This window comes from Orycteropus afer, unplaced genomic scaffold (assembly GCF_000298275.1).
Source record: "Orycteropus afer afer isolate SDZICR_OR568_19922 unplaced genomic scaffold, OryAfe1.0 scaffold00009, whole genome shotgun sequence".
In the NCBI taxonomy this organism is placed as follows: domain Eukaryota; kingdom Metazoa; phylum Chordata; class Mammalia; order Tubulidentata; family Orycteropodidae; genus Orycteropus; species Orycteropus afer.
The window spans coordinates 6,688,746-6,708,935 of NW_006921596.1; the positions used below are offsets into that span (position 1 = coordinate 6,688,746).

General features: G+C 40.7%; 1 protein-coding gene across 1 annotated transcript in view; it reads right to left on the minus strand.

Annotated features, from left to right (window-relative positions):
• Positions 1–17,274, minus strand: part of NETO2 (neuropilin and tolloid like 2) — a 56,413-nt gene extending 39,139 nt beyond the window's left edge. The window contains exons 1-2 of the mRNA XM_007947808.2: positions 17,043–17,274; positions 3,114–3,170 (exon numbers count right to left, since the gene is read on the minus strand). Of these exons, the coding sequence (XP_007945999.1) occupies positions 3,114–3,170; positions 17,043–17,274 (289 nt within the window). The remainder of the gene's footprint in view (positions 1–3,113; positions 3,171–17,042) is intronic.
• Between the last annotated feature and the right edge of the window lie 2,916 nt (positions 17,275–20,190).

The following is a 20,190-nucleotide window of genomic DNA, read 5'->3' on the forward strand; positions in this document are numbered from 1 at the left end:
TAAACCAAACTAGTAAAAAAATGTCTGCCTTGAGCAGTATGGCCTTATAAGAACTTATCTATATGGGATCAAAATGGAACAGTAACTCAAAAGATTAGACATGAAATTTATAGGGCAGTGAATTTATGTTAATGGGGGAGGAACAACTCAGAAAAGGAAGGTGAGAATGGCTGTATGACTTGAAGAATGTAATAATGTCACTGAATTGAACATGTAAAAATAGTTGAATTCATGGACATTTTGCTGTGCATATTCTTAACAACAAAATAAAATTTTAAAACTAAATAAATAAATCGAAGGATCTCAGGAGTTTATTCCTGATACAAAAAGCTAAAACCAAACTCACTGCTGTCAAGTCAATTTTGACTAACAGCAACCTCTCCTTGCATTTCTGAGGCAATTATCTCTGCAGAAGTAGATTGACTACCTGCAGAAGTAGATTGACTAACCTTCCTTCCCAGGTGTAGATGATGGGTTTGAACCGCCAGACTTCAGGGTAGCAGAATCAAATGCCTTAGGCACTACACCACCAGAGCTCCTGTACTTGGTATGGGTACTCCTATACTTAATTAATGAAAGGGTCACATAAGACTCAAAAGTTACAGAGGGATTTTAATTAAAGAATGTAGACTGAATACATACATTTAGCTCTGATCCCTCCTAAAACTTCAATTAAACACTACTGAAGGGATTTTATTACAAAGAAAAAAAAAGGCATAAACTCTAAGTACAAAGATGAAGATATAGTGGTAACGACTGGCAGTGCTAGATACCTCTGAAAGTGAGGACTATTTAAATTAGGTTTTTCAAAAATACTGATTAAAAGTCTATTTAGAATTTGATCTATTTTGCCTTCCCCCTTCCAGGAGCTCTGGTAGCATAGTGCCTAAGGCACTTGACTGCTAACCAGAAGGCTGGCAATTCAAACCCACCAGCCACTCCTCAGAAGGAAGGTTGGGTAATCTACTTTCATAACAATACTGCCACAGAAATCCAAGGAGGGGTTGCTATGAGTTGGGGCCGGCTCGAAGGCACACAACAACAACATTCCCCCTTCTACTCCACAAATCTAGGTAGCTGCTGCCCTGTCATCACATTGGAAAACTGGGGTTATTTCTCCGGAGGAGGTAAACAGAGTTTTTAAATTTGGGACACCAAGAACAATTGAGATTGAAAATACCAACCTGAAAAGGGAATCGGGTGAGTATTAACAATGAATGATACCCCTAGCCCTCTTCCTCCAGTGCTGAAGTCAGACACATAAGCAAGACATGGAAAGATTCTTCTCTGGGGAATCTAATCAGCTCAAGGAGAAGACTCAAATGTAGACTGAGGGGTTCTCCAATATATCAGGTCACTCAACAGTGAGGGCCACAGTAAACAAGCTCTAGCTACACTGCAGAGGCCTGATGATCAGCTTTTTAGTGCTCCTCTCATAAATAATCGCAGACATTCAAGGATCACCAGACATTTGAGGAAAGCATCTACTATGAAAAACAGATCACAACAAACAGGAAGAGCAACTCTGAGAAAAAAAGGTAATATAAGGAAAAAAAAAAAAAAAACCCAGTAACACACAACCATCATTTAAACACCTTAGAGAGAGAAAAAGATAGTACATCTACAAAATAAGATAGAGACATTAAAAAACAGAATATTCAAGAAACAAAAGAAAGCTCCTTAAACTAGAAGCAATGAAAAACTTAGTAGAAATTCTAGAGCAGAGGTTGGCAAACGATGACTATGGGCCAAATCTGGCCCACTGCTTATTATAATAAATAAAGTTTTATTGGAATACAGCCATGCTCATTCATTTGTACCATACATGGCTGCTTTTACACTACAATGAAGAGCAGAAAACTTGTCTCAGAGACTGCATGGGTTGCAAAGTCTAAAATCCTTACTATGAGGACATTTACAGAAAGTTTTCCAATTCCTGGTTAAAACTGAGCAACCCTCCCAGAAAACAGAAAAGGAAAGATGGAAAATATAAATGAGTAAAAATAAATAAATGATAAAAAGGCCAATAACTAAATAATAGGAATTCCTGAAAGACAGAACAAGGGGGGAAAAAAAAGGAAAAGAAAACTTTAAAAATTAAAGAGAGGACTTTCCTAAACCAAGACAAAATTTCCAATTTAAAATTTCAATAAGTGACTTAATATAACTCATAAATACTGACTTAACCAGAATTTGAAGTCAACTCAACAACAGCTGTTTTGTTTTTCAATATCTATAGAGAGACAGAGAGAGAGAGAGAGACAGAGAAACAGAGAAAGAGGAGAAGGTGGAACAGATGAAAAATAAAAGTATACTTATACGTGGTTGGTAGTGGAAGGTAGGAAAGAACTACATTCTCCTCTGCTGGGGTAAGAAGTCAGTAAGTATCAAATGCCTACACTGAAATAATTAACAAGTGTCCATGCATCAGTTACTCAAACATATGAAGGAAAAGACCGAAAGGATCACCTAAAAGAACAGTTATCTCTACAGAGAGAGGTATGGGGAGGATAGTTGGGCACTGATTTTTCCAAATTAACTTTTAAGACCCATTTGACTTTTGTCATATGCAAGTATAATTTGATTTTTTTTTAAAGCTATATCCAGGAAATGTCCTAAATTTTGATATAAAAATCTGGTTCAAAAATCACACTATAGCTATCATTCATACAGAAGGAAGACTGAACAATCTAGTCCCATAAAGATTTACCACCTCGGAAACCCAAAGGGAGTTGCTATGAGTCGGAATCAATGGCAGTGAGTTTTCTGTTTTTCTAATCTTTCACAAACCAGGAAGATCAGGAAGGTTTGCTTAGTGATAAAACATGAATCTCATTTAATTTTTGGACACAATCCAGTACATGAAGACCTACTAACAATGACCATATAAAAAAAGTTATTAGAGCAAGCCATTCTGTTGACAATTTACTCTAGTTAAATGCAGCTGAATCCAGTTAAATTGAGGCGATACTGACCTGAGGCTGACAGAAAGCTTTAGATCACTAGAACACTCCAGAGGGATTCTGGAAATAGTACTCAAAACTTGCAATTCTTTCAAACAAGCCACACCACTGTCCTGAACATACCACAAATTATCACTGTAAGTACTTTACCTTGGGTCTTTTGGGCCACAGCAATCCCTTCCACTACAAGTACTGTTATTAACAACACTAGAGAAACAACAGAAAAGAGGAGTTAAAAAATTGAATCTATAGCATATTTTACTCAATTTATAAGGAAAATCAGATGACAAAAAAAGATGAACCAAGCATTTCTTAATAACATTAATTCTCACAAGTTTGAAGTGGTATTTACCACTTACTATTTGACACTTAAGACAACTCTAGAAAAGACGTACTTATTCTGTACACATTTATTCAAGAACTAATGATACATGGGGAGCTCTGGTAGCATAGTGCCTAAGGCACTTGACTGCTAACCAGAAGCCTGGCGGTTCAAACCCACCAGCCACTCCTTGGAAGGAAGGTTGGGCAATCTACTTCCGTAGTGATACTGCCTTGGAAACCCAAGGAGGGGTCACTACGAGTCGGGGCTGACTCGACGGCACAAAACAACAACAACAAATGATACATGGCACATAAAGATTTTAAAAGACTTTTTTTTTTGCAACAAACTTTATTGGCCCTAACAATTCCAATATTTACTGTAACCCCAACTCAACAAGAGTTTACATGTATAGTTATGGCCAGTTCTACAATGTATTATGCCAGTGAAAATTCAATTAGTGTCTGACTTGTGAGGATATTTGTAATAAAGGCTGAAGACAGGGGGCAGCAGTCTCCTAGAAATCAATTCAAGATGTGCTTTAGTTGTGTAGTACTATGCTGTGCCATGGGAGCTCTGGTAGCATAGTGCCTAAGGCACCTGACTGCTAATCAGAAGGCTGGCAGTTCAAACCCACCAGCCACTCCTTGAAAGGAAGGTTGGGCAATCTACTTCCATAGTGACACTGCCTTGGAAACCCAAGGAGGGCTCATTATGAGCCAACTCGACACCACATAACAACAACAACAACAATATGCTGTGCCCTGTTTTAAAAAGCCAGACATATTTAGAAAGCAAAACTTTCCCCCAAGCTGTTATCAGTGAACGTTTCTGAGATCCAATCAACAACATATTGAGTTGTTTTGTGTGTATGTGTTTTATAGAGTCCTTTAACTATTTTGGGTGCTCTGGTGGCATAGTGCCTAAGGCATGTGACTGCTAACCAGAAGGCTGGTGGTTCAAACCCACCAGCCACTCCTCCAAAGGAAGGTTAGGTAATCTATGGTAATCTACTTCAGTAGTGGTATCACCTCGGAAACCCAAGGAGGGGTCACTGTGAGTCTGAAATGACACAATGGCAGTGTTTTTAAGCCATTTTACTTTTATGAATGGCACAATGGCAGTTTTCACTGTCCCTTTTAATGTAACCATACTAACTGTCTGCACCTAATTCTTGTGTGAACTTACAGAGTATCTACTAGATAGCAGGCATGATTTAATTAATGTAAATCCTAAATACTGATTTAGCTAAATTTATTAAGAAATATGGCACAATGGTTAAGGTAGAGACTTTAGGAGTTAGACGAATCTAGGTTTGTGTGTCATTTTTCCCTTGTACAGGTTGTGAGGCCTTTTCAGCTCAGCTTATTTGTAAATGGGGATGATGTACTAATAGCACCAACCTCCTAGGACTGTTGTGATGATTAAATGAGATGATGGGCACATTGGTTTTATGTGCCAGGAATTCTGACATATAAATGATAGCTATTAGGACAAACTACCACAAAGACAAATTACAATATAAGGTGAAAAAGAGTTTAACAGGATGTCTATTAAAAACACAATAAAAGCACAGAGAAGGAAACCATTCATTCTGCCAGGAGTAAGAAGAATAGGATGCAGAAAACTTCAGAAAAGAAGTATATTCTGGTGAGACTTTATAGGACTTCAACCCAGGAGAGGGAGAAAGGAACAACTTCAATAAAATCACGGCGTCATAAGCACTAATCTATGGCAGATTTGGGGGGGGGGATTAGCAATACAGTACAGGAGCTCTGGTGGCATAGTGCCTAAGGCATTTGACTGCTCACCAGAAGGCTGGAGGTTCAAACCCACCAGCTACTACTCAGAAGGAAGGTTGGGCAATCTACTTCCGTAGTGATACCACCTTGGAAACCCAAGGAGGGGTCACTATGAGTCGGGTCTGACTTGATGGCAGTGGGTAGCAATACAGTATGGTTAGCATATGACAGGAAATGGGGGTACATAAAAGTTAGACAAGGTAGGATGAGATCTGATGGTAAAAAGCCTTGAGTTCCATGCTAACGTCTGGACTTGTGAATATAATGAAAAGCCCTTACAGACTGTTAAACTAAACAGTGACATTATCACATCTGTGTTTCTGACCAGTAATTTTGAATGTTGTACATAGTCTACACTTTTAAAAGACATCACTGTTCATTCAATAACTGTACTGACTATCTACTACACAAAGTCACCAATGGACAAACATATAGTTCTTGCCATTCAGTTGTTTACATTTTATAATCTAGTATTACTTGACTTCTTCATTTTTAGTTTCTTGTATCCTTGCTGATCACTGTCTCCCGACCTGTCTTCTCTCAAGAACTTGAACTTCCCCTCCTTCCTTTGATGGCTGACAATACTGAAGATCTCATGTTACACAGGAACGATCTTTCCTCCAAACTCTTCCTTCACATCTTTGGATGTGAGTTAGAGGAATGGAGTTTTGGAAAATTTTTTAAAAACAAATGATTTATGATCAGAAAAAAAACCCATGGTAATATTAGATATTTGACAATTCAGCAAATAGCATATCCATTTGTATCAATTTATCTTGTTAGAGGACACTACCTCCCAATGCATACCATTCAGATGATACACAACTGTTCAAAATGTTGTTTCATTATACCTTACAGGCGTAACTACTTACCAGTTTTCACATTCATAATACACAGTATATAAGCAGTAACTACAAAGCCAGGCAGATAGCGCAAGTAAGAAATCAACTGAAACCAGGCAAGCAACAGTAAAACTATGACAAAAAGATGAACTGTGCAAGGAAAAGTATTATTATACTATGACCAACAAAAATCTGTGCAAAAATATCTATTTATGAAATTTGCATGTGAGATAGTTTATGTTAAAAATAAAGTCCCAAGGCCAAATAAACCTATTACATTCTTTCCTACTTATTTAGAAAGCTCCTCACAAATTTCTTTTCCCAAACAGTTAAAAATTCACCAACAAATCAACCCAAAGAACTGGCCACTGAATAGAAAAATGACATATAAAGAATACAACAAGTCTATAAATCAACTAGGGGTAGGAATCTTTAGTGATATACTTTTTGACGATATGATTATTATTCATTCTTAATTCTGTATCATGATAAGCATAGTTTCCCTAAACTGTGTAATACAATCTTTGTAAATGGCTTGCATTACAATCAGGCTGACTAATCAAAACAAACTCCTTTAAAGTCCAACTTTGGAATTATTTAATACATAAAGCAGTTCAGTGGTGTTCTACTCTGTCCTCAGTCCCAACCTATATGTCATTGTTCCCTTCTTCCTCTTTCCAAAAGGATCAATAATTTCTCAAATCCAAAGATACCTTATAGTTTTAATTCAAAGTAAGAAACTAATTCTGTTAAGGTAGAAATCCACACAAAAATAAAAATTCTAAACTCTATAATCTCACAGTTTAGTTATGCAGAGAACTGTTTGTGACTTGATACTTGGAAAAAAAAGTAGTGCCCACCACTTATGCCCTTACTTTGGGTTCTGGAATTTACTCTAGACTTTGTAACCTGTGTATGAGCTGACTCACAATGAAGACTTAAATAAGACAAGTGCTATTCAAGTGTGATAAATATCATCAAAAACACTCCCTTCAGTCCACCACCTTTTATCCTGAATCACTGTGGCTCTAAGCAGATAATTTGTTCCCAGATCTTCTAAGTGCCTTTTTTCCATTGTGAAAATCAAGGTCACGTTTATTCTTTCTACTATTCTTTTCACTATTAATAGTGGCCACTCTGACCAGTGCAATAAATATTGGAAAAGTGTCAACATTTTTATAGTCTATGTTATTAAAAATCTAGAAATGCCAAGAGAATTACTTGGAAAAATTGTTACATCTACTAAGAGAAATAAAAACTAAAAAAATAAGTAAAAGGAATATTTTACTTGTTTACGTGTTTCTGGATAATAAAATTGACACAATTCTTACCAATAAATCATACATTTAATGATATTTTAGTCAAAATCTTAAAGACATTATTAAAAAATATATACACATAAAGATAACAAAATATACACACTTGTAAACTATAGTAATTTAAAAATGTAACGAAACAGAAATAAGCAGTCTGTCAACAAACATATTTAGCATCTACTGTATGGACATGTCAGGCAGTAAGTCAGTCCTTGGAGATAATAGCAACAAGCGAAACAAGACATGGTGCTTATTCTCGAGAAGTTTATTTATATGGAAGAAAAGAAAAAGACCAGAAATAGACTTACATATATGCAAAAGGTTACTGTAAGTGTTGTATTTAAAACCCTTGAGGATGGGATGGATTTAACAAATGATTCTGAGATAAACCTGTTAATAAATTAAAAAAAAAAAAAAAAATCCCTACTTCAAGCTAACAATAAAAATGAATGCAAGATTGAAAATAATTAAAAGTGAAAATTAGGGGGAAAAAATATGAATTAACATATATGCTTTTTGGTGGAGAACACCTACATCATTCATTAAAGACAGAAACAAAATTAAACCTACAAATAACTAAAAAGCCAGAATATACCATTAGAAAAATGGGCCACACCAAAAACAAACAAACAAACCCAAACAACAAAAAATAATTTTCGTAGTGCCTAAGGCATGTGACTGCTAACCAGAAGGCTGGCGGTTCAAACCCACCAGCTACTCTGCAGAAGGAAGACTGGGCAATCTACTTCTGTAGAGATACTGCGTCAGAAATCCAAGGAGGGGTTGCTATGAGGTGGAACCAACTCAACAGCAGTGGAGTTTTTTGTTTTTTTTTTTTACTACTAAGATACACAGGTTCTAACATCCATCAGGGGGTTCTAGTCTAGCCTGTGGTGCCTCAGGGAAAGGCCTGGCAATCTACTTCCAAACAATCAGCCACTAAAACCCTGTGGAGCACAGTTCTAACTAACACACATGGGGTCATCGTTCAATGGCAAATGGTTGGTTATACTGAAAGAAACAAAAAAGAAACTCTTTTTTTCCTCCTTTCGTGGCGGTAAGAGCAAATTTAGATCCACAGGCATAAGAGTGGTGGTGATAAAAAGGAGCTGATGAGTTAACAGGTTTTGGAAATGTTGAACTTGAGGTGAATTCTCGTATTATTTATTCTTATAATGTTCCTAATACTTTTTGTTTCTCACCATCTGCACCTGCCACGGACCTCCTTTTGCTTCTACCAAATTACCTTCACAGTTTTTAAAACTTGCTTTGTCCAATTCTATTACTAGGTATATATCCCAAAGAAGTGAGAGCCAGGATAAAAACAGACATATGCACACCCATGTTCATTGCAGCACTATTTACAATAGCCAAAAGATGGAAACAACCTAGGTGCCCATCAACAGGAATGGATAACCAAACTATGGTACATACACACAATGGAATACTATGCAACGCTAAAGAATAATGCAGAATCCACAAAACACTACATAACGTGGATGAACTTGGAGGACATTATGCTGAGTGAAATAAGTCAACCACAGAAGGACAAATATTGTATTAGTCCGTTATTGTAAAAAGTCAAGGAAAGGTTTATATATGGAAGGAAACTTTCTTTGTTGGTTACGGGGGGGGGGCACTGCTAGATAGGCAGAGATAAGTAATAGTTTGGGTGAAAGAAGGGCAAGGTACCAAATGTGAGTGATCAATACAGTGGCCTTGGAAGAGGAAGACACAGAGAGGTTCATGGGAGGTACAGACAACAAAGATGAACCCTTCTGCACATACAGTACTGCGTTGTCAGTGATGGCAAACATTGATCTACGGGTGGAGAGATGGATGGACAGGCTGAACAATCAGGTATGTCTATGCAGGGAGGAGTGTGCCAATGACCATATACAGAGTTGGAAGACAATGTTTCTGCAAGTGTATTTGTATGTTCTGTAAGAACGTTCATGTACACAGTAGAGTGGACAAGGGACAAGGTTGTAGTCACTTCTTGGCCACAGCCAGCTACCCAGAGGGAGCAAGTAGTTGGACCTGTGAGCTTGGGACCATGGTCGCAGGTGACATCAAGCTCAACTGGCACAACACACTACACAGAAACACTGTTCCACATCCTACTTTGGGAAGTAGCAACAGGATCTTAAATCCTTGCAAGCAACCATCTAGATACAATGATGGGTCTTTCCTTGCTCAGAGCAAAGAAGAATGAAGAAAACCAAAGATGCATAGAAACAATGAATCCAATGGACCGGTACAGCATGCAATCGTCAGCCTGTATGACTATGAGACCAGAACAAGATGGTGCCCAGCTACCACTGTCAACCACTTGGAGGGGGATCTACGTAGGAGATCCTGGATAGAGTGGGAGAACAATGTGGAACAAAACTCAAAATCATTGAAGAAAAAAAAAAGGACCAGATTTGCTAGCCTGACAGAGCCTGGTGAAACCCCTGAGACTGGCCCCCAGCTGCTCTTCAGGTCTGGAATTGAACTCCCTCCTGTCAGTCCCAGCCAAACAAAAGACAGGAATATGAGCTGAACATTTACATTAGGTAGATACCTAATCAATCATGGGAGAATAGAAGGGCTGTGTATGTACAAAGAGACAGCTTGGGGGGCAAGAGTGCATGGGAAGGAAGGACACAGGGAAGAAGTAACTCTGGGGAGGAAGGGGGAAGAAGAGAGCAGTTGCAGTGTGGGAAATCATAGTCAATGTCAAGAGACAAAGTGTATGTGAACTGCTGTATGGAAAATGAATTTGTCCTGTAAACTTTCACCCAAATCACAATAAAAATTAAAACAACTTGCTTTGTCTAGAAACCCTTCCTAGATTAATTTTACTTGACAGCATTCAACAGCTCTCTGTCTGGTTTATGTTTCTTTCATTGATTTTGCAATTTCCAATACTGGTTAGCATTAGGTTTGTCTCTGAGTTGGGATTGACTCAATGGCAATGGGTTTGCTTTTTTTGTTGTTGTTGTTGGCATGAATAATAGAAAAACCCAAACTAATAGTCTGAACAAGTGTACTTCTCTGTCATATAAACATGGAGATACACAGTCCAGGGCTACAGTAAAAGTTATTTATCATTACACCAAGCACCTAGGCTCCTGAGAACTCTGGTGGCATAGTGCCTAAGATATCTGACTGCTAACCAGAAGACTGGTGGTTCAAACCCACCACCCACTCCTCGGAAGGAAGATGGGGCAATCTACTTCCGTAGAGATACTGCCTTGGAAACCCAAGGAGGGGTCGCTATGAGTCGACCTGAGCAGTGAGTTTTGGAGGCTTCTTGTACATTTATTGTTTCACTGTGTGGCTTTCATTTCCAAGGTCACCTGATGGTCCAGCAGGAATGAAGGAATGATATAGGGCCTTTCCCCTCCCTTTAAAAACGCTTCCCCAGAATTTACCTTTGTCAAAATAAAATGTTTAACTAAGCAACAACAAAAATAACAACACGTCCTCCCAAAGTTGCATATCTCTTCCACTTACATCTTACTAGCTAGACTTAATCAGTCACAAAGCCATGCCTAAATCTGAAGGAAGCTGGGAAATACAGTCTTTATAATGGGTGATCATATGCTCAGCTAAAATTCAAAGAAATACTTAAGTAACATAGAATGGATATCGGGAGACACATGGCTACCAAAGTCCCCTATTGTCTATTCCATGCAAAGCAAGCAGTGATCTTTTGAAAACATGAATCAGGCCATATTACATCTTTCATAAAATTCTCCAATAGATTCCATACATTAGAACACATTCATGCTCCTTTTACTTTGGCTTTAGGGAGTCCTAGGTGATCTGTTCTGACTGCCTCTCTGACATTCTGCCTTTATGATCACTGTCTCGGTTACTGGCCTTTATCCCATTCCTTCATTAAAACCAAACCAGTTGCCATTGAATTGATTCCAACTCAGTGACCTCCCATATGTTAGAGTAGAACTGTGCTCCAGAGTTTTCAATGGCTTATTTTTGGAAGTAGATTGCCAGGTCTTTCTCCCAAGGTGCCTGTGGGTGGACTTGAAATTCCAACCTTTCAAGTTAGCAGCCGGAATAGGTTAACAGTTTAGCCCACTGAGGGAGGTACTAGCCATCCCTTCTGCCGAGAGGCTCCTTACATGGCTAGTTCTTTCTTTTAATTCAGGCCTTGCGAGGCCTCCTCTGACTTCTAAAGTAGCTCTGCATTTTCTCCTCCATCCTGTTTTATTTTCATTCTTACCTGGTATTTTCTTGCTTGTTTACTGTCTGTCTCCTACTACTAGAAAGAGGGCCTTGTCTGACTCACTGATGCATCCTTAGTGTCTGGTCCACAACAGTCAATAAAAGTTTGATGAATAAATAACTAAGCATAGTCCTAATTACATCTTCGTCGTCACATCATGACATATAATACAGAGCCCTTTACTAAAAAACCAACAAACACACATCTCAGTGAACAACAGCCACACATGTGACCCAGTTTTTATTTGACCATGAATCAGAATGGGACAAGAATTGATTTTTTTTATCTCCTTCACATGTCCAGCTACTACTTTCCTTCTAGCTGGTTCAGTTTACCTTTGTTAGTAATTAACCTGCCTCTTTTCACGCTTTCCTGTTTTAATCATCTAATTAGTTAACAAGAGGTGTGTTAAACCTATCACAAGATGCCACAATAACAACAAACTTGTTTCCTCTTTACTGTTTTCTATAATAAAAACAGAGCAGGGTTCAGAGTCTACGTACTACTTGAGGTAATGAAAACCTGTTTTTGATAAACTATGTTCCAAATAATTTTTTAAAAGCACCCAAATTTAATCAAACTCAATCTTACTTATTAGAGTTAAGAAAGAAGATAGAACCTGGTAGATTTTGGGATCACAATGCCAATCATTTTTGTAAGAAAGAGTACCTCAGTAGCAGACGTGCCTTCTCTTTCCTGCACAGTGACAATCTCTTTGTTAACCAAAGTGTTCTAGAGATGGCACATTTTTATGCTGTTCTACTTTAACTACCAGGTATCCTCCTCTGACAGCCACAGCAACTTCCATTGTATTTTAGTATGACCAGGGCACATTTTAAAAACCATTTGCTATCTTCTCCTCACCCAGTAGTGCTGTAATTTCCAATATATTATTCTAGGCATATTTAGGCTAACATGTCTTAATGTCATTTTGATTAGGAAAACAACTGAACTTTCAGATCAGCATACTCTGTAATTTTATAAGTGACAGAATAGGCATACTGGAGAGTATCTGTTCTTTTGGGGCCACTCTGTTGTTTGAGGTGATGTAGAGGCTAAGGCCCCCACTCATCAGAGCTGCCTTGTTTTTATCTATTATTGTTGTTTTTATTTTGAAGGGGAGATTCTGTTTCTAAGGAAAGTTTGAAAACCACTGGATTAGGTCACCACTTACGATTTCACCCATTCCAACTCAAAGACCACATAATTGATATTCCAAAGTACCTTGTTGTTGTTGTTATTATGTGCCATGGAGGCGGACCTGACTCATAGTGACCCCTCCTTGGGTTTCTGAGGCGGTATCACTACGGAAGTAGATTGCCCAAACTTCCTTCCAAGGAGTGGCTAGTGGGTTTGAACTACCAGCTTTTTTGGTTGGCAGCCAAGTGCCTTAAACACTACACTACCAGAGCTCCTCCAAAGGACCTTAGGGCCACATTTTTAATCAATAGTTGTTGTTGTTTGTTGTTGTTATATGCTGTCGAGTCGGACCCGACTCATAGCGACCCCTCCTTGGGTTTCCGAGGCAGTATCACTAAGGAAGTAGATTGCCCCATCTTCCTTCTGAGGAGTGGCTGGTGGGCTTGAACCGCCAGCCTTCTGGTTAGCAGTCAAGTACCTTTAGGCACTACGCTACCAGAGCTCCCAATCAATAGTTGTTGTTGTTGTTGTTTGCCATCGAGTCAGCCCCGACTCATAGTGACCCCTCCTTGGGTTTTCGAGGCAGTATCACTATGGAAGTAGGAATGCCCAACCTTCCTTCCGAGGAGTGGCTGGTGGGTTTGAACCGCCAGCCTTCTGGTTAGCAGTCAAGTGCCTTAGGCACTATGCTACCAGAGCTCCCATAGTTAGTAATAAGTAAATTTTGCAGGATATAAATAGAAAAATTACAGGAGATTATGTTGACTCAGTGGAGCTCTGGTAGCGTAGTGCGTAAGGCACTTGACTGCTAACCAGAAGGCTGGTGGTTCAAACCCACCAGCCACTCCTCGGAAGGAAGATGGGGCAATCTACTTCCGTAGTGATACTGCCTCGGAAACCCAAAGAGAGGTCGCTATGACTCAGGTCCAACTCGACTACACATAACAACGACAACATGCTGACTCAGTAGTATATTTCAAGAGTGATTCTGGATCGTTATTTTTTAAAATTAGATATAAATAAATTCTATTTGGTCTATCATTCCAAAAAGGACCGAGAGTGACTTTGATTAGAACTTGCTTTGTAATCCAAGTATGTATAGTTAAAAACAAAAACACGTTTTCCTAAACAGTGAGCTTTGTTTCAAAATATACATATATTTGAATACTAGTTATTTGAGCATTTACTATAATAAAACCATCACTTAATAAGACTTTTCAATTGTCAGGCTTAATACAGGGTTTGGTCATGTTGTCAGAAGGGACCATTCCCTGGAGGATATCATGCCTGGTAAAGTGGAAGGTCAATGAAAAAGAGGAAGGCCCTTCAACGAGATGGATTGACACAGTGGCTGCAACGACAGGCTCAGTTTTGTTAAAGATCGTGAGGCTGGCACAGGACCAGGCAGTGTTTTGTTCTGCTGTACATAGGGTCATTGTGAGTCAGAGCCAATCTGACAGCACCTAACAACAATCAGTTATGAAAAAACAGAAAGTTGATTTCTAACACAGTTGTGTTTAAAACATTTACTATTAAAAGGACTGCTTTTCAGTACCATCCTTCTGTATATATACTCTCCTCACTCATTGACCATCTTGTTATGTGACATTTCTCACGACAATGGTAAAATATCCATGATCTACTTTTTGCATTAATTATGTTATTTATGGCAGGTAACAAATACTGAGGTACAAGGTGAGAATAACACTGGCTATGATGGTTAAGATTATGTATCAACTGGGCTGGGTCATGCTTAGTAGTGGTTTTGGCAGTTACATGATAATGTAATTTAGAAGTTATGTAATGATGTCATTTGGTAGTTATGTGATGATAAAGTCATCCTCCATTTTGTGATCTTATATAATCATTCTTCGGGAGCTCTGGTAGCATAGTGCCTAAGGCACTTGACTGCTAACTAGAAGGCTGGCGGTTCAAACCCACCAGCCACTCCTCAGAAGGAAGATGGGGCAATCTACTTCCTTAGTGATACTTCCTCGGAAACCCAAGGAGGGATCGCTATTAGTCGAGTCCGACTTGACGGCACATAACAACAACAACATAATCATCCTTCATTTTTGCAAAATGCCAACTTTCACAAAACGACCTGGTCTTTAGAACCTAATCATGTCAATAAGGGAGAAGAGGGTGTAGCTACAGTTTAGTTTCCTGGATAAAGTTTAAGAATGAAGAATAGGAGTTAAGGGCTGTCACAGAGTCAGACAAGATTTTGGTATATGGTATCAAGGGATATTTCTGTTGTTACATCATAAATTTAACCATAGATTATTCAGCCTTAAATCTAGCTGAGTTTAACAGAATTCTCCTGGGGTAAATGTGCAGAGCAAATAAGAACAACAAAAACATTATAATCCTAATGTAATGTTTCATGTGATGCTGATGGTTATTTGATTTTGACAATAGGCAAGTCAAATTTTATGAGACCCCCCCAAAAATAAAACCAAACTTACTGCTGTTAAGTTGATTTCAATTCACATCAACCCCTCCTTGGGTTTCCCAAGCCAGTATCTCTACAGAAGTAGATGGCCCAGTCTTCCTTCTGAGGAGTGGTTGGTGGGTTTGAACCGCCAGCCGTGTGGTTAGCAGTCAAATGCCTTAGGCATTACACCACTAGAGCTGCCTTATGTGACCTGGAGTGATGCTAAAGAGTTAAAAGTGAATTATTCAGCTACAACAATATGTGAAAGGTTTAAAAAAGTCTAGTAGAGTTACCCTTTTGTCCTCACTGCTGAAAGTGAAACAAGAACTAACAGCACCTTAACTAAAATTACCTTTTACTTAAAATCTCAAACACTCATTATGGCTGAGTTTAGTAGAAATTGACCATAATAATCCAAACAAAGCGTTTGGTAGGTACTATTAAGCTAATGTTAAATAACTGCTGCAGATGAGACTCTCCTCAATGAAGCAATTCCCTTTACAGGATACTTAAGGGATACTTTTCCATGCCATGATGCACACAGTAACTAGTACACAGAAGAAAAGGCCCATATTTTTTAAAAGGGGAAGTTTTTAAAATTAATAATTTTGTTCTTTGTTTAGGTAACCCACATACTTGGTAAAGAAAAAAAAAATCAAGTGATACGAATGGGTATACAGCGAAAGGTAAGTGTTCCCTTCATCTTTGTCTCTCAGCACCCCCAGATTTTTCTTCTCAGAATCAATTACTGTTAAGAATTTCTTGAATCCTTCCAGACTAATTTACTGCATTTACAAGCATACAGAACTTTATAAAAGATTTAAAAATAGCTTGCTTTTTCTCTCTAGTAGACCGCACAGCACATCAAAAATGTAGCTTGAGCTTTCAAGATATTCCAGTATGTAAAAATAGTGTAAGTTGGGTAACAAAAAAAGAAAAGCCAGATACTACATTGTTTTCACGGTAGCTCTGCCATCACCATAGAATCCTTTCTTCCAAGGTGCAACAACTAAGTGCTATTCCGCGGTAGCCAAAGGGGGCAGTGTGTATCAACAATAAAAGGCAAAGGCAAAAAAGCTGCAAATCCATTCACCACTCCAGGAGTATGTACGGAGACTGGTCCTATTAAGTTCTGCATGTAAAGCTGAATAACGTATGTACCATGATTTCTCTCCAGAGAAATTTCTCTTAGATGAACTGTCATTACGATGGTGGGTGCAGCAATCAGAACAAGGAAATAAAAGTCAGAAAAACACCACTACCAGAAATCCTACTGCGCTTATGCTTCATGGTGAAAGAGTGAAACAAAATCTTACACCCCTAGGAATGACTATATAAATTAGGAATTACAGATACGAAAAACCCCGGGATTAATTTGAGTTTTCTAATATAAAGAAGGAATCACTAAGAACTTAGAGGTTGATTGTGAAATATTCACCAGCTAGGAGATTCTGAATTACCTAAGAACAAGCTATATACGGGAGTATATAGTCCAGCAGGTAATTTGCTAAAATTTTGATTATGAATTTAGGAATATTTAGAGTTGAAAATTTGTCCCTTTAAATTTACAGCCAAATTATACAGAATTTTCCAATAAAACATTTATAGAAAGGTGGAAAAGGAAAATCCAAAACTTGTCAGTGTACAAATACCAAGGTACAATAACCTATATACGACACTACCAGTACACTGCCTTAAAACTCTCCCTTCATTAAAAAAAAGAAAGTATTTTAAAACATTATAAATTACAGATATGCACTTCTCAATGAAAATCAGAAGGGAGAAATGGGAAACCCATTATTGTGCTGTGCTGTTTTCCTCTGAGGACTGAAAATATAAGAATTTATTCATTTCAAGTTTCACAAGCAACTTTGTATCACAATTTTAATTATCTATGAACATAGGTTTTTATATAAAATAACACCATCTGGGCAATACAAAACAGTTATAGTATGTTTTAGAGCTTTTTGCACTTGACAATCTGACCGAATTCCCGGTACCACAAATCCGAAAGGGAGTCAAACACCAGGGGCAGGGTATTTTGAGGGAGCTGGAGGAGTGTCAATCCGGCGAGCGAGCGGCGAGTCCCGGGAGGTGCCTGGGGCGCTGCCCGGGGCCACGGCCTGAGCCGGGTCAGTGCCGCCCCCGGAGCCCGCAGTGGTGCCGCAGCCTCCACGGCCGTAGCAGGTGGGACCTGGAATCGCGCGGGCAGGCCCATCCAGCCGCCTGCCACGGCGAGGTCCCGACGCCGGCCGGCGCCCCAAGACCCGCCGCGGCGCGGGGGCGGGGCCTCGGGGTTTTCAACAACTGCTCCACGACGTCTTGGTTGGAGCTTTTGTTTATGTAGAATTACTTTTTGCTAATAAATTTTAAAAAGGACCGGTCTCGGCTCCATTAAAAAAAAAAAAAAATCTCACAACTTTGCAAAGAGATGTGCGAAATTCTAAGGGAAAGCGAGAGCCCAAAGGGGCGCGAGGACACAGCTCGCAGGGTCCCCGCGGAGATGCCAAAGGGCCTCCCGGTCGCCGTTTCTCGATTTTATCCCAAGATCCCGTTAGTCCCCTACAAAAGCTTGCCAGACACTCGGCAGACTCGAGAACAAGCACTTGAAAAGCAAATCAATCGGGGCAAAGGGGGGAAAGCTCAGCTGTCCGTTCGGAGTCACCACGAGCCGCGTCCAGACAAAGAGTCGCGTTTAGAACCCCAACGAGAGGAAGGGATGCAAAGAAACCAGCAGGGCGGGCACCGGCCTCGACCCGCAGGGGGCGCCGTCCACAACCCCGGGCGCTTACCTTTGAGGACCGAACAGAACTGCTTCAGGGCCATGTTCCTGAACAGCTCGGCGCTTCGCGAAGGGCTGACGGCGGCGGTGGTGGCGGCGAGGAGGCGACGCGGCGCTCACGGCCCAACGCAGCGGGAACCTCGCTCCGTCTCCATCGCCGGCCACAGGCTCCCTTCCCTCAGGACAGGGTTCAGGTCCTGCGGCCCGCCATCTCCCAGCCCTCTGGCGGGCTCCCGCGCTGCCCGAGCCCCTCGACGGGCGCCGCCTCCTGCCCCACGGCACTCCGTCCCATCGACCGCCCTGGAGCCGAGAAGTATTGATGCGACGGAAGGGACCGGCGCGGGCTGCCTCGGGACACAGCTCCCACAGCCGCAAGCCCGCGGTCGCAGCTCGGGCTCCACCGAAGTGGTGGGCGCGGGGAGCCGAGGCTCATTTAAGCAGGGAGCGCGAGCGCCGCGTGCCGGCCGCGCCGCCTGTGCGCATGTGTCCGCCCTTTCTCCGCCCCCGCCCGCGCGCCTCTCGCACCCCTCCCTGCCAATCGCCTCTTGTGCCCTCCGGAGGCCTAGCGCGGGGCCGGAGACCATCAGACTGGAGGCGGGGCGAGGAGCGCTGAATAGCCGCGGTCTCGCGTGGGCTCCGCAGCGAACCGCTACTCGGAGGGGCCCGCACAGTAGGAGCGCTCAGCCCGTCCCCCGCTGGCACAGGGCGTCAGAGGTCAATTGGTCGAGCCCTCGAGGCATCGCCTGGGGGCGGGTGCTGGACGCCTGTCCCTCACGCTAGCTCCCTGTCCTCACCCCCTGCCCCATCTCAGCCTTCGCGAACGGAAAGTGGGCACCTAGCGCTCCTAGGTCCTCAACTCAAGGTCAAAAGTTTGTCCAGCGCAGCCCTGCTCTAATACCTGCCTTGGGTGGGAAAGCCTACATCTAGGCGTGGGCTCAGGGCCCTGAAGTTCTTACGTGCCCTATAGCGCCAGGTGAGTTAACCTGACCACTGATAAGGATTACTAGCATCTACTGAACGCTTACCAGGGTGCCAGGCACAGTGCCAGACACTTGGCATAACAACTCTTTTAACCCTCAGACCTACCTCATGAGGTGGGTGATGTTAGAGAATGAGACTGGAGAGGTTATTTCTCTAGAGCTACATAGTGACAGAAAAGGGTTGTCAACCCAGGGAATCTTTTTCCTGATAATTGCGCTTTCAGCACTAAATCTAACACTAAGCTGTGCTGATGGATCCTTTAACTCCACAGATTTAAAAAAAAAAAAAACCCTCAAAATTTGCAAACTACTGCTTAGTATGTGGTATTAATTCTGTTTTATTTTCATCAGTGGTTCAAATCCATCAGCAGCTTCACAGAAGATGTGACAATCTACTTCTGTAAAGATTACAACCTTGAAAACCCTATGGAACTGTTCAGCTCTGCTCATATAAGTCAGAATGACTGGGCAGCAATGGTTTTAGGTTAGGTTTTATTTTCTCCATTAACAAGTAGTCTCTGGAATTTCCTTGTTCATTTGTTCATCTGTCTTCCCATTAAAATGTAAGCTGTTTGAGGGCAAGAAGGCTACATTCATTTGTCATCATATACTTATTATATGTTCAATATGTGCAGAAAACAATGGTGGTGTTGGAGATACAATTGTGATTAAGGCCTTATAGATAGAATACTTATTCTTTTACCTGACATATAGTGAGAATTCCAAAAATAATATAATAATAATAGTAATTGTTGTTGTTGTTGTTATGTGCCGTCGAGTCGGCCCCGACTCATAGCGACCCCTCCTTGGGTTTCTGAGGCAGTATCACTACGGAAGTAGGATTGCCCAACCTTCCTTCCGAGGAATTGCTGTTGTTAGGTGCTGTCAAGTCAGTTCCAACTCATAGTGACCCTGTGCACAACAGAACAAAACACTGCCAGGTCCTGTGCCATCCTCACAGTTCTTGCTATACTTGAGCCCATCATTGCAGCCACTGTGTGAATCCATCTCATTGAAGGTCTTCCCCCTTTTCACTGGCCATCTACTTTACCAAACAGGATATCTTTCTCCAGGAACTGGTGAACATGGCCAAAGCAGATAAGATGAAGTATGGCCATTCTAGCTTCTGAGGAACAGTCTGGCTATACTTCCTCCAGGGCAGATTTGTTGGTTCTTCTGCCAGTCCGTGGTATTGTCAGTATTCTTCACCAACACCATAATTCAAATTCATCAATTTTTCTGCCTTTCTTATTGATTCTCCAGTTTTCACATGCATATGAGGTGATTAAAAAACACAAGAGCTGGGTTAGGCCCACCTTAGTCCTCAAAGTAACATCTTTGTTTTTTTAATATTTTAAAGAAGTCTTTTGCA